This window comes from Dromiciops gliroides, chromosome 3, assembly GCF_019393635.1.
Source record: "Dromiciops gliroides isolate mDroGli1 chromosome 3, mDroGli1.pri, whole genome shotgun sequence".
Lineage (NCBI taxonomy): Eukaryota > Metazoa > Chordata > Mammalia > Microbiotheria > Microbiotheriidae > Dromiciops > Dromiciops gliroides.
The window spans coordinates 444,152,234-444,165,428 of NC_057863.1; the positions used below are offsets into that span (position 1 = coordinate 444,152,234).

Below are 13,195 nucleotides of genomic sequence, written 5' to 3' on the forward strand. Positions count from 1 at the left end.
CTTGCCTTGAGGATGTGAACAGATGCTACATTCAGAAACTGAATGTGTATTCCTTTCCTTGAAAAATACATACCAACTAATGTCAGGTCTGTGGCCTGGGGGAATCTGCTTTCTTCATCAAGGAGAGAAAGCAGTCCCATTGGTTTCTGGAGAAACATATCCAGGAGAGGGCGATTGTCTTCATATTCCACTACAGTGGCATCAATTCCTTCATTCTGATATTCCATCTGTTGGAAAATTTAGTATGAATACACACAGTCCCCATCTCCTCACCCCTCACCACCCACCACCCCCACCCTGCCAAGACAACTGGTCAAGTTACAAACAACATATTATTTTGCTATGAAGATTCTAAGAGGGATTGTAACAGAGAGCCAGCCTCAACCCTAGGAAGACTGGTATTCAGGTTTCATCTCTGACATACTGACTGTGTGACCCTGGGCAAGTCATTTAACTTTTTAGTGCCCATAGCAACTCTTTTTTTTTGGGGGGGGGAGAGGGGCAATGAGGGTTAAGTGACTTACCCAGGGTCACACAGCTAATAAGTGTCAAGTGTCTGATGCTGGATTTGAACTCAGGTCCTCCTGAATCCAGGGCTGGTGCTTTATCCACTGTGCCACCTAGCTCCCCCCGCCCCATCCCTGCCCAGCAACTCTTTCAGAGAAGGTGCTAACCTACATAGGGAGGGGTAGTATCCTTATATCAATGAAATCCAGCTACCATATGGTCCCTGTCACCATCCCTGTAAAATTTCTAGTGAGGAATAGCATTAAACTTTCTGTGATAAACTGCCACTGATATTTAAATGCTCTCTTATGTGCAGAAATGTTTATTTGGCTCTGTTAATGACTTGTAGCAAATGGCTGATTCTAGATAAAAAGGGGATGCTTGTCTATTTCTCCAAAAGAGATAGGGTGACATCACATTTTTATTTTTATTTTTTTTAAAAAATCACATTTTTTAGAATTTAAACAAAGAGGAGTCAAGAGGACCACCAGAAGAGAAGGAAGGTTGAAGAGAGAAGAAGAAAACCTTTTCGGTAACTATCTGATTTAGACTAAGAGGTAAGATTTCTCTTGCAATGGAAGGAGTAATCACAGAAGCAAAGAAGATTTTTGACTGGAATACATAGGATTGTGAGTTGGCAACATGAACTAGGAGAGGAGGGAGTCCTGGGCAGATTTATCCAGAACAACTGAAGAAAGTTATCAGAATTTTCTCCAAAGCTGGACCAAAGGGTACTTGGTATTTAGGTCTTAAGGATGGCCTAATTAAGAACCAGTATATTTATAATCTCATCATCATTTCTTCTAGTAAAGTGGTTACTGCTGTGCTTCAGAAGATCAGCCAAAACGTTTTTTGTTGTCTTACTAACTTGTTATGTGAAGAAGGAAGGGTATTCCAAAGGAAAGTCTTGGTAAATTATTTTTTTAAGTGAGGAAATTGGGGTTAAGTGACTTGCCTAGGGTCACACAGCTAGTAACTGTTAAGTGTCTGAGGCCGGATTTGAACTCAGGTACTCCTGACTCCAGGGCCGGTGCTCTATCCACTGCACTATCTAGCTGCCCATCTTGGTAAATTCTTTAGGCTAGAGACAACATCAACTCCAAGCCACAGTGAAAGCAGGAAACTAAGTAGCCAGCTCATTGCTATGCCCAGTACCTTCTGTTTTACTTATTATCAGTCTCATAGGACTCAATTCCCATCTCTAGAACCCTAAGGATATTAGCTGCTTCTCTTAGGAACCCTAAAATTGGACAAGATCTGTGGCAAAGGTGGGTACTGAGGGCAACACGACTTATGGCATGGGGACACTGGTGGGTTGTTGAGAGCAACAAGGAACTAGGTCCTACTTGTAAGCTCATCAATTGCATTTTAGATAATATCTATTTTCTAACTGGGCGGGAGGGGGGGAGACTATGATCTATGGAATTGGTCCACAGAGAGAGACGTTTTGTTTTGAAGGAGAATTTAAATTATTGACTTGTTACAAGTTCCACACGAGTAGGGAATTGCACCTTTCCAAAGAGATCTAGACTTCTCTATTTAAACTAAATTTAGACCATGTGCTTGACAGGATTAAAAACAGAATCTCCTCACTAGCCAACCCATTTTCTCCAAAGGCTTCCCTCTTCAGCCTGCCTATCAGAGTTTTTGCTTTGAGCCATAGGCAATTTGGTGGGAGTTTACTATCTCCCACCCCTATCACTTCTATCTATTATCATATTTAATTATTTCAGAATTTAATTTTACCTGCTCAAGTGCAAAAATATGTTGATTGAAATAGTACTGGATTTGTTCGTTGGCAATGTTTATACAGAGCTGCTCAAAGGAGTTTCTCCGGAAGTTCTCAAATCCAAAGATATCCAGGATCCCAACGTTCATCCCATGCTCTGCACGGCTGTGTGGGAAATAAGCAAGACAGCCCTCAGGAGGAGGATTCATTTTGGGACAAGAGATTAAATGTATACATGTTTACAAACCTGTGTACACACATAGAGAGAGCAGACACCCTGCTACCAAATAGAACTTGGTATACCTGAAGAAGCCATGTAGATAGAGATGGTATAGATTGATTCTCTCTCTCTCTCTCTCTCTCTCTCTCTCTCTCTCTCTCTCTCTCTCTCTCTCTCTCTCTCTCTCTCGCTCTCTCTCTCTCTCTCTCTCTTAGTTGCTCCTGTTATCTTTTTTAATCTACACTCATGACTTCATCAGCAGATGCCTACATCAAGCTAGTATTTACCTATAATTGATAGTCTTTGGGTTGCCTGGAGTACTGAAAAGTTAAGTGACTTGCCCAGGATCACTAAGCCAGGAGAAGTCAGAAGCAAAACTTGAATCAAGACCTTCTCAACTCCAAGGGTCAGCCCTCATATTGCTGTACTGTGCTGCTTCTCATTTACTCCTATAGGACTTGATATTCTCATCTTCTTCCATTATATGACTGAACTGTGGGAAGAATAAATTACATGCTTCCCTTGGGAATAAACATGGTATGGAATGAGACATTATCAACTTGTTGTAAACAAGGACACATATTTCTTACTAAAAAAAAAATCAAGAACACATGATTTTTGTTTTTGTGTTGAAAATAGACCTGTATGTTTCTTTCCCCTGGGGGAAAAAAAAATCAATTATGCTATCTTCCCAGCAAACCTGTAAACTCTCCCTTCCTTTCTCTCTTCCTCTCCTCCCTCTCTCCCTTCTATCCTCTTCTCCCTCCCCGCTCCCCCTCTCTCTCCTTCTCTCCCTCTCCCCTTTATTCTCTATCTTCCTGTGCCCCCCTCCCCCTTCCACTTTCTTTTCCCTCTCCTTCTTCTTGCCTCCCTCCCTCTCTGTCTCTCTCCCCCCTCCATTCCCTTCCCCCTCTCCTCTCCTTTCCCCTTCTTTTCTATCCTTCCCTCTTCCTCTCCCCCACTCTCCCTCTCACTCTACCCTTCCTCTTCCTCCCTCCCTCCTCCTCCCATTCTTCTCTCCTTTTCCCTCTTCCTGTCCCCCTTCCCTCTCTGTCTCTCCCATCCATCTCGCTCCCTCTTCTCCTCTTCCCTTTTCTTCTTCCTTCCCTCCCTCCCTTCCTCCTTCACACACACACACACACACACACACACACACACACACACACACACACACACACACACACACACACAGACTTGCCATATATTTTTGTCTGGCTGTAGCAGGGTGTTGATGCGATTTACAATCCAGCTGAAAAGCCTCCCATAGAGGGCTTTCGACATGGCATCTCGGACGTCAGCAGCTTTGTCTACAGTGTTGGTACGGATGATAGTTTCCCCTCTGGTGACCACACAGTGTGAGGTGAGAGCCTCCTGGAGTTCCTCTGAGCTAATGCTGAGCAGGGTGGCAGCTGGAACACAACAGAACCCAGATGTGGGCCCAAGCCCAGGCCCTTCAGAAACTGTCCCCAGCTAGGACAGCTGCAGCCACACTAGTAGTAGCAGAAACAGTAGCATCATTAACCTGTACTAAGAAAACACAGGGCCTGAGCATTGAGTAGTTACCATTTTCCAAGGCCACTGAATTGGGGACTTCGCTCTTGTCCGTCTGATGTTCTGAAGAAATGGATGCAAACTCAATATTTCCAGTGTTCAAAATTGCTGCTAAGATTCTATACACCGAATGGACCTCCTAAAAAGGACACCAAGAATAATTTTTTCCCCTGAGTCATTATTAACCAGACTATATTAATACCATAGTCCTCAAATTCAGATTTTTGCACTGTTTTCTTAAACAGGGAGAAAAATTTAACTGATTTTAAATGTGATTTTTATGGAAGGGTAGGGATCCATAGTTGGTCACCCTATGCGCCTAGGATGCCATGAGGTTAAAACAAAAGTGAGCTATAGGATCATAGATCTAGAATTGGAAAGGGCCTAGAAAACATTTAAACTACTCCCACACCCACGCCGCCCCTTCCTCATTTTACAGGTAAAGCCTAGGGAAGTTTGATATCTAGTCCAAAGCTTCATTCCTCTCCAGGATGCCCTGCTGACTCATCTCCATGGGACTCAGTCTACCACACCATAGAAATCTTTTTAACCTACAAGCTCCCTTTGCCCCTGAACTGTTTCTCACATTGAAAATCCCCTTGCCTCTGAGGCCTCACCTTCGAATTGACTCTTTTCCCTATTTGGTAATGTTTTATATAACTATATATGTAAGCCATATCTGCTTGCTTACCACCTCAGGGAGGGGGGAAGGGAGGGAGGGAAGAAGGGATAAAAATTAGAATTCAAAACTATAAATAAAAATGTTTATTACTTTTAAAAAAACTTAAACAAATGGGTGAGTGGATGAACAATCAAATAAATAAGTGAACAAATAAATGCATGACTGAATAAATAAATAAATGAATAAATAGATAAGTAGATGAATGAATAAGTACAGAAGTTAAATAAGTTAAGTAAGCTAAGAAAGAAAGAAAGAAAGAAAGAAAGAAAGGAAAGAGGCCCAGGCCAAAGATATCTTTATTCTTCTTCAGGTCACACAGCTGATTCAGCTCTATAGGACTTTCTCTACATTCACCTCTCCTTTGCTAGGTACATTTCCCCTTTCCTCTAGCTCCTTTTTAATGTTGTCTTCCATGTTAGAATGTAAACTCCTTGAGGGAAGGAACTATCTTTCTTGCCGCTTGTATCTGTGTTCCTGTTATTCAGCACAGTGTCTGGCACATAAGAAGGTTTAATAAATGTTTGTTCACTGACTGAAGGCTACATGATAGTAAGCAGTAGAGGTGAGATTTGAACCCAGGTCCTCAGATGCTGGAGTCCTTGCTCTTCTTCCGCATGGACCCTACTGCCTTTGTTACAAATGGGATGTGGGAGTGGTAATGAAGAGCTAAAGAGAAAAGAATAATCCCCATTTTCGTGATGACACTTAAGCAAATAACATAGATGGGAAAAAATACATTTTATCATTCTACTGTATTCATAGGTTCAGAGTTAGGAAAGGCCTTAGAGATGATCTAGTCCAAGGATTTTATCCTCTTTTTGTTAACCTCTTAGAAGTTAATCTGTGCTGTCTTTTCTTAACCTCTTGGAGGTAGCTTGGTATTTCAGTGGAGAGAGCTCTGGACCTAGAGTCAGACTTAAGTTTAAATCCAATCTCATGTACTTACTAGCTGTGTGATCCTGGGAAAGTCATTTATCCTTGTCTGCCTCAATTTCCTCAACTGTAAAATGGGGATGAGTTATTGTGAGGATCAAATGAAATAATACTTGTAAAGCACTTAGCATGATGCTCAACATACAGTAGGTACTTCATAAATGCTTATTTCCTTTCCATTCTCCTTCTCTTTTATGCCACGATCCCTTTGGCACCCTGGTGACCCTCTCAGAATGATGTTTTTAAGTGCATACAATAAAATACATAGGATTACAAAGAAAACCAATTCTATTGAAATACAGATATTAAAAGAGCAAATTCATGGACCCCAAAGTTAAGAACCCCTCCCCTAGTCCAACTTCCTCATTTTACAGATGAGGGACCTGAAGCCCAGAAGAATAAGTTTCAGAACAAGGATTTAAAAGCTAGATTCTCTGACTCTCTCCTATAGTCTGTTTTTCTGTAACCAGCAATTCTAGAGCCAAGAAATATTTCCAGAATAAAAACACTCAGGCTGAGATCTATATTAGTGCTAAAATAAACAGCTCCTAAATGATGCTCACATGCCTACAGCATTCAGATACAGGGGAAAAAAGAAAAAAGAAAAAAGATAGGAACCAGCTCATCTACAACAGTGCCATCTGCTGGCTGCCTGGCAATATAGCAAAGCTAAATGTGGATTTTCTTTTTAAAAGTGTCTCTGCTTTAAGAAAATAAAGCTCAAATGGTCTGTTCTAAGTTATTCAAATTATTATCTTAGTCCTATGACAAGCATTTTTGGGGTAAGGGAAAGTCAGAATCCATGGTAGTGACGGTTATTGGGGGGAGGGGTGTACTCATTTTGAGTGTACGTGTGTATTATGTATGTGTGTTTTAGGGAGAGGGTTTTACTGATTCCTTAGAACATGTGGAAGTCCCACAGTTCAAGTTCTCTACTGATGAATTAAGCTACAGCTTCACAGTTTCTTATTTGACCACATTAAATCAGACTCCCAGGTTGCCTAATATATTCCCTTCAACTCAAGTCAACTCCAATCAGTCCATCAGAAAGCAGTTATTAGGTGCCTACTAAGGGTCAGGTACTGTATTAGGTGCCAGGGAAACTAAGGTAAAAATGAAATATCCTTGTCTGTAAGCAGGTTATCAGGAAATAAGTGTACATTAAATATACAAGTATAACCCAAGTCCTAAAGGCCATTGGCATGCCAGGGCATTACTCTCCACCAATGAGAAGAGAGTTCCATAACAATGAACTTTGGGACTGGGGTTGTATACAAAATAAATACAATTGCGGGGGGACACGAGGGGTAAGACTTAGAAAGACCTGAGGACAAGTGAGTCTAAGCTTTAGAAGGAGGTAGGGGAGGGGGCAGCTAGGTGGCATAGTGGATAAAGCACTGGCCTTGGATTCAGGAGTACCTGAGTTCAAATCCAGCCTCAGACACTTGACACTTACTAGCTGTGTGACCTTGGGCAAGTCATTTAACCCTCATTGCCCCACCAAAAAAAAAAAAAAGAAGGTAGGATTCTAAGAGAAAGAGGTAAGGTATTTCAGGCATTCAGGAGAGTCTGCAAAAAGGTAGGTAGAGGAAATGTGATGGGATGAACAAGAAGGCCAGGACAAGAAAGTATATGAATATACAATGAGCCTAGAAAGGCAGATTGGAGCCAGGTTGTGAGGAGCCTTACATGCCAAACCAAGGAGTTCCCATTTGATCCCAAAAGCAGAGCTTTTCTGAGTGTGTGGAGGTGGGGTGGGGAGGGAAACATGGTAAAACTTATGCTTTAGGAATTTCACTATTCCTCATGGAGAACCGAGAGGCATTCATTAAACACCTACTATGTACAAAGAAGGCACAATGTTCCGAGAAAGAAAGACAAAAATAGTCTCTGACCTCAAGGCACTTACATTAAACTTTGCAGAAGTACAATGGGTATAAAAACAAGTATAATACAAAGTAATTTGTAGAGGGAGAGAACACGAACATCTGGGGAGAAGGAATCATGAAGGGCTTCTTGCAAGAGGGAGTCACTGAACTGAGCCTTATAGGGCAGACAAGGACTCTAATGGGTATTGATGAAGAGGGAGCTCACTCCAGATAGGAGGGACAGTTTGTTTACACACACCTTGGGCAGGAGATGGAGTGTCCATTTGGGGAAACAAGACCAGTGTGGCTAAAACATAGAGTTGGGAGAGAGGAATAGTATGAAATAGGGTTAGAAAGGGAGGCGGGAGTGAGATTATTCAGGGTTTTAAATGCCAGGCTAGGGAGGGGCAGCTAGGTGACGCAGTGGATAAAGCACCGGCCCTGGATTCAGGAGGACCTGAGTTCAAATCCAGCCTCAGACACTTGACACTTACTAGCTGTGTGACCCTGGGCGAGTCATTTAACCCCCATAGCCCCGCCCCCCAAAAAATGCTAGGCTAGGGAATTTTCATTATGTATTAGAAATAATGGGAAGCCACTGAAGATTTTTTGAGCAGTAGCATGGTCAGACGTGTTTTGGAAGATTATTTTGGCAGGTATATATGGAAAATGGACTAGAAAGGAGAGAGACTGGAAATGGGGATACCAATAAATACCATTATACTAATTCAGTACTACTATGGTAGTACTAAAACAGTCCCAATAAGTACTAATAGTACATAAGATCATTTTAGTAGTTTATATCAGAGGGGATGAGAGCTTGAATTAAGCTGGTAGCATCATTACAAGTGGAGAGAAGCTGTATCCCAAAGAGATTTTTTCTTCATTGATCTCTCTGCTTCCAGTCTCTCCCTTCTCAAATTCAATTTTACATTTGTCAAATAACATTATTAACAAAAATCTGACCATGACAGTCAGTCAGTAAACACCTACTATGTGCTAAACACCATGCTAAGCACTGGGGATACAAAGAAAAGTAAAAGACAGCCCCTATCTTTAAGGAGCTCTTGGGGAAGACATTATATAAACAACTATGCCCAAGCAAGTTTTCTAGGAAAGGAAGGAAATAAGCATTTATTTGTTTTTTGGTTTTTGCAGGCAATGGGGGTTAAGTGACTTGCCCAGGGTCACACAGCTAGTAAGTGTCAGGTGTCTGAGGCCGGATTTGAACTCAGGTACTCCTGAATCCAGGGCCAGTGCTTTAACCACTGCATCATCCAGCTGCCCGAAATAAGCATTTATTAAGCACCTACTATATGCCAAGTATTATGCTAAGTGCCTTAGAAATATTATATAATTTAATTCTCACAACAACCTTTGGGAGGTAGGTGCTATTATTATCCTCATTTTACAGTTGAGGAAACTGAGACAAACAACAGATAAGTGTCTTGTCCAGGATCATATGGCTAGTAAGTATCTGAGTCTGGACTTCAACTCAGGTCTTCTTGACTCCAGGGCCTAAGTTCTATCCACTGTTCAATTTGCTGCCCAATTTACAAGATAAAGGAAATAATCACCAGAGAAAAAGCACCAAATTAAGGGAGATAAGGAAATGCTATAAGTAGAAGGTGGGATTTTAGTTGAAGGAAGCCAGGAAATCCTAGAGTCAGGAGTGTCTTGCTCAAGGAAAAGATGGCTGCTACTGGATCTCAGAATCTAACACCTACTATGCGCCAGGCATTGTGCTAGTTAGGCACTGGAGATACAAAGGTAAATATGAAATCGAAGCCTATATTCTATTGAGGGAGACACTAGGTATGTCTGTAGATAGGTAGATAGAGATATATATGTATATGTATATATATATGTATATATGTATACTTATACACATACATATGTATATGTACAAACACAGAGTAAATACAGAGTCATCCCTAACCACCTAAAGAGCACTTGTAGCCCGAGTCAGAATCCATTTACTTTATAACTCTAGGGGAATATAAATTATGCAATATTATCTTAAAAATAACCACCATCTTATCCTGGGAAATTTCTAGTGCATTACATTTTAAAAATTAGGTATCCTGGGGCAGCTAGGTGGCGCAGTGGATAGAGCACCGGCCCTGGAGTCAGGAGTACCTGAGTTCAAATCCAGCCTCAGACACTTAACACTTACTGGCTGTGTGACCCTGGGCAAGTCACTTAACCCCAACTGCCTCACTAAAACAAAACAAAAAAAAAACCCAAAAAATTAGGTATCCTGCTAAAAAGTTATCACTTAATATGAAAACACAAATACATTCTCTCTCTCTCTCTCTGTATATATATATATATATATATATATAATATGTATATACATATATAATTTACATTATGATTACTCCTGTGATACCAACCCATATAGGCATGCTTACTATACTGTGCAATGCTAGACTCTTAGGATGCCTGACTTGAAAAATAGACATCTGTGCATGAAAGGCAAAAGGAACTTGCAGCTATTTGTGAAAGAATTTCAAGGCAATTTCTTGATGCTGATGATTGCCATCTGCCAGGGCAGTGTTAGATGTAGACATAGAAATATGTGGAGAGTAGTATGTCAAGCAGGCAGAGAGTGGAACATGGTCAGAGAATTCTATTGTGGTTAGAATAATTGAATTAACGCAAAGAATAGTGATGTAAATCAGATAAATTGATTATTACTCAGGACTGGTAGTTTGAGAGATATCCAAGTATGGACCCCTGACAGTTTGTGAGTTACTCTGTGTATAAATTCCTGGAGGTTTGGGCTTATCCCAAGGATGAAACTTGACATGTGGGAGCATAGAAAGAGTGGATATTGAAGTTAGGTGGAGACTGGAACATTCCACTGGTGGTTAAAGCTTTAAGATGATGTATGGCCCAGTCACAGTGCCCTTTCATGAAACAATGTCAGCATTTGGAGAAAAATGAAGAGAAACTTCTAAACCATGATGTATATGGAAGGCTTAATTCCAAATGCCCCTGAAGGCACCAGGGGAGACTACAGTGAAGCTGGATCTTGGAGAGTGATTGAGAGCAATGAATGTGTGTTATTGGTTCACACTGTTTGGAGGGAATATGTCACAATGTCAATTATACAGGATCACATCTCTGAAAATGGAAGACAGATTCACTGATCTACATCTTAAAAATTGGGGCATAATTTTCATAAAGGCAGCCTGTTATTTAAAGAAAGGGGCTCCTCTCTATTGGAGGTATTCAGTGGCAATGAGAGGCTTTTTCTGAAATCTTTGCTCTAATGTTGAAAATTCAATTGATGATGATGATGTTGGCTTACATGTATATAGTACCTTATACTTTCTACATATTATCTAATTTGGTCTTCAGTACAAACCCATAAGGTAGGTAGAGTGGTATTCTAATTTAATAAATTAGGAAAGTAAGATGCAAAGATGTTGTGTTATTTGCCTGAGATCACATAACTAGTAAATGACTAGAACACATCAAGATTTGATTTTAATAATTTTGGTTAGTATAGTGGATAAAGGAACAGCCTTGGTGTCAGGAAGACATGAATGTATTACCGCAAGCAATTCAGCTAACCTTTGAATGGTCACAGGTAATTCTTTAAGACAAAAATTACAGATGAGGGGAAGGGGACAAACATTTATAAAGTACCTACTATGTGCCTGGCACAGTGCTAAGCATGTTAAAAATATGATCTCATTTGATGATAATTTACTAATCTATATTGATTGAAGAAATTTCTACACAATGGGAGTTCCTAGAATTAATGAAATCTCAGATTTAGACACCCTTCCCAACACCCCCCCCCATACTATTGTAAAGACCTGGTAGTAAAGTGAAGAGGTAGAGGGAAAGAACTCTTGAAAGAACTAATGGGTATCATAGAATGGGAGAGAGACTTCCATTTAGTTAAAATTATTTCATTATTAACAGCCAAATAATGTGACAATTTTTTAAATTGACTCATTAATTTATGTCTATATGATGCCAGAACCATTGGTTGAAGAGTATACAGTTTAGTGAGTTGAGCTACTTGATACATGTAGTCTTTGATATGTATTAGTGGGAAGTAGTGGGGGAAGGGAGGAGAGAGGTTTGATTGAAGTCACCTGAATCTTTGTGAATCTAGTCAACACCTGGTTAATTAATATTTACAGACATGACTTTAGGTAAAGTAATCAGTCAGTGTCTGTATATGTACGTGAATCCACAAACCCTGGGGTTAGGAAGATGAGGACATTTAGAAAAACAAACCAAAAAAATATGGTACCTTCCCTCCCACTACGGATCAAGATAAGGTGCATAGTAACGTTTACCATGGTAAACAGTCAAGAGGGAGAGAGAGAGAGAGAGAGAGAGAGAGAGAGAGAGAGAGAGAGAGAGAGAGAGAGAGAGAGAGAGAGAGAGAGAGAGAGAGAGAGAGAGAAGCAGAGAGAAGCAGAGAGACAGAGACAGACAGAGAGATAGAAACAGAGAGACAGAGACAGACAGAGAAACAGAGACAGAGACAGAAACACCACCTCTCTTCGAAAAGTACTTACTATTTTGCTAACTCTAACAATTTACTGTTTTTATTTCTATTTTGCATTTTTGTGACACTATGACAGCTAAAGAACTACTTAAGTTTTGTTTCCATCTAATGTCTTTCTTTTTTCCCTATCTTGTCCAAGCAGGAACAGCAGCCTCTCATGGGATGGATCCCACTACTGACTGACCCAAGAGATTTGAGCTGCTCTGTTTCTGACCTTGGTTAGTTTGTCCCTCCTTGGACAGCCTGGTGTCCTCTGTTCACAATACTGGTGCCAGATTTAATGCAGCTACCCAACTGACTTGGTCTTACTACAGCACAGAACTCCCAAGTTCAAGGGATCCACCAGCCTCAGCCTCTTCCAGTAGCAAGTATTATAAATATGCACCAATATGACTGGTTCCAATTAATTTCTAATCCTAGAGCACTACCATTTTACACCTTCTCTAGGAGATGGAGTCCTTTTTGCCGGACTCTACAGAGCTCTGCCCTTAGACTTGAGATCTCCATTCTTAAAAACTCCCTTTAAACAAATGTTAAACCAGTTGCAAAAGACCATTTGAAACTATATTCTTGCTGTTGTAATTGTTCTTAGATTCTTTCTCATAACTAACAAAAACCAGCATTATAAATTAATAAACATAAAGTTCTTTTAACAGATGCCTGAGTGTGTTTAATTGCCCCCCTCTAAAGAGTCAAGGGAAATATATTTCTATTTTTACCTAACCTTTGGGAATTTCCACTGTCAGTCAGTTTAAAGTCTGTGGGAGGCTGACAGTGCAAATTAACAGCTGGCTAGAAAGAGGAAAGGTATTATTATGATTAAATCCAACCACACAGGGGAGTAAAGTCCCAGCCAAACTCATTGGATTAGAGCAGCAGTCTTTTACAGAGAGTGACTATCCCAGGGTAACTGGGATGTCTGGTAATCTCATCCCTTAAGATTTAGCACTCCCTCCTAGTGCCTAAACTCTCATTTCCTTTGTTGTAAAAGCAAAAGAATATATATAGTTTGCAAAAACTATGGCATGAAGCCCAGAAACTGTGACATGAATATATCACAGAATAATATTTTTGCCCAGGGTTATAAATATTTTCTGTCACCTCCAGCATACATTTAATAGAGACAGTCTGTATCTTATATGATAAGAGTAGTACAACATTCACAGAT

General features: G+C 40.4%; 1 protein-coding gene across 1 annotated transcript in view; it reads right to left on the minus strand.

The window, feature by feature from the left end:
* MYO3B (myosin IIIB) overlaps window positions 1-13,195 on the minus strand; it is a 600,588-nt gene that overhangs the window by 319,806 nt on the left and 267,587 nt on the right. Inside the window, 4 exon segments of the mRNA XM_043993615.1 lie at window positions 74-227; window positions 2,254-2,401; window positions 3,655-3,865; window positions 4,020-4,146. Coding sequence (XP_043849550.1) covers window positions 74-227; window positions 2,254-2,401; window positions 3,655-3,865; window positions 4,020-4,146 — 640 coding nt within the window.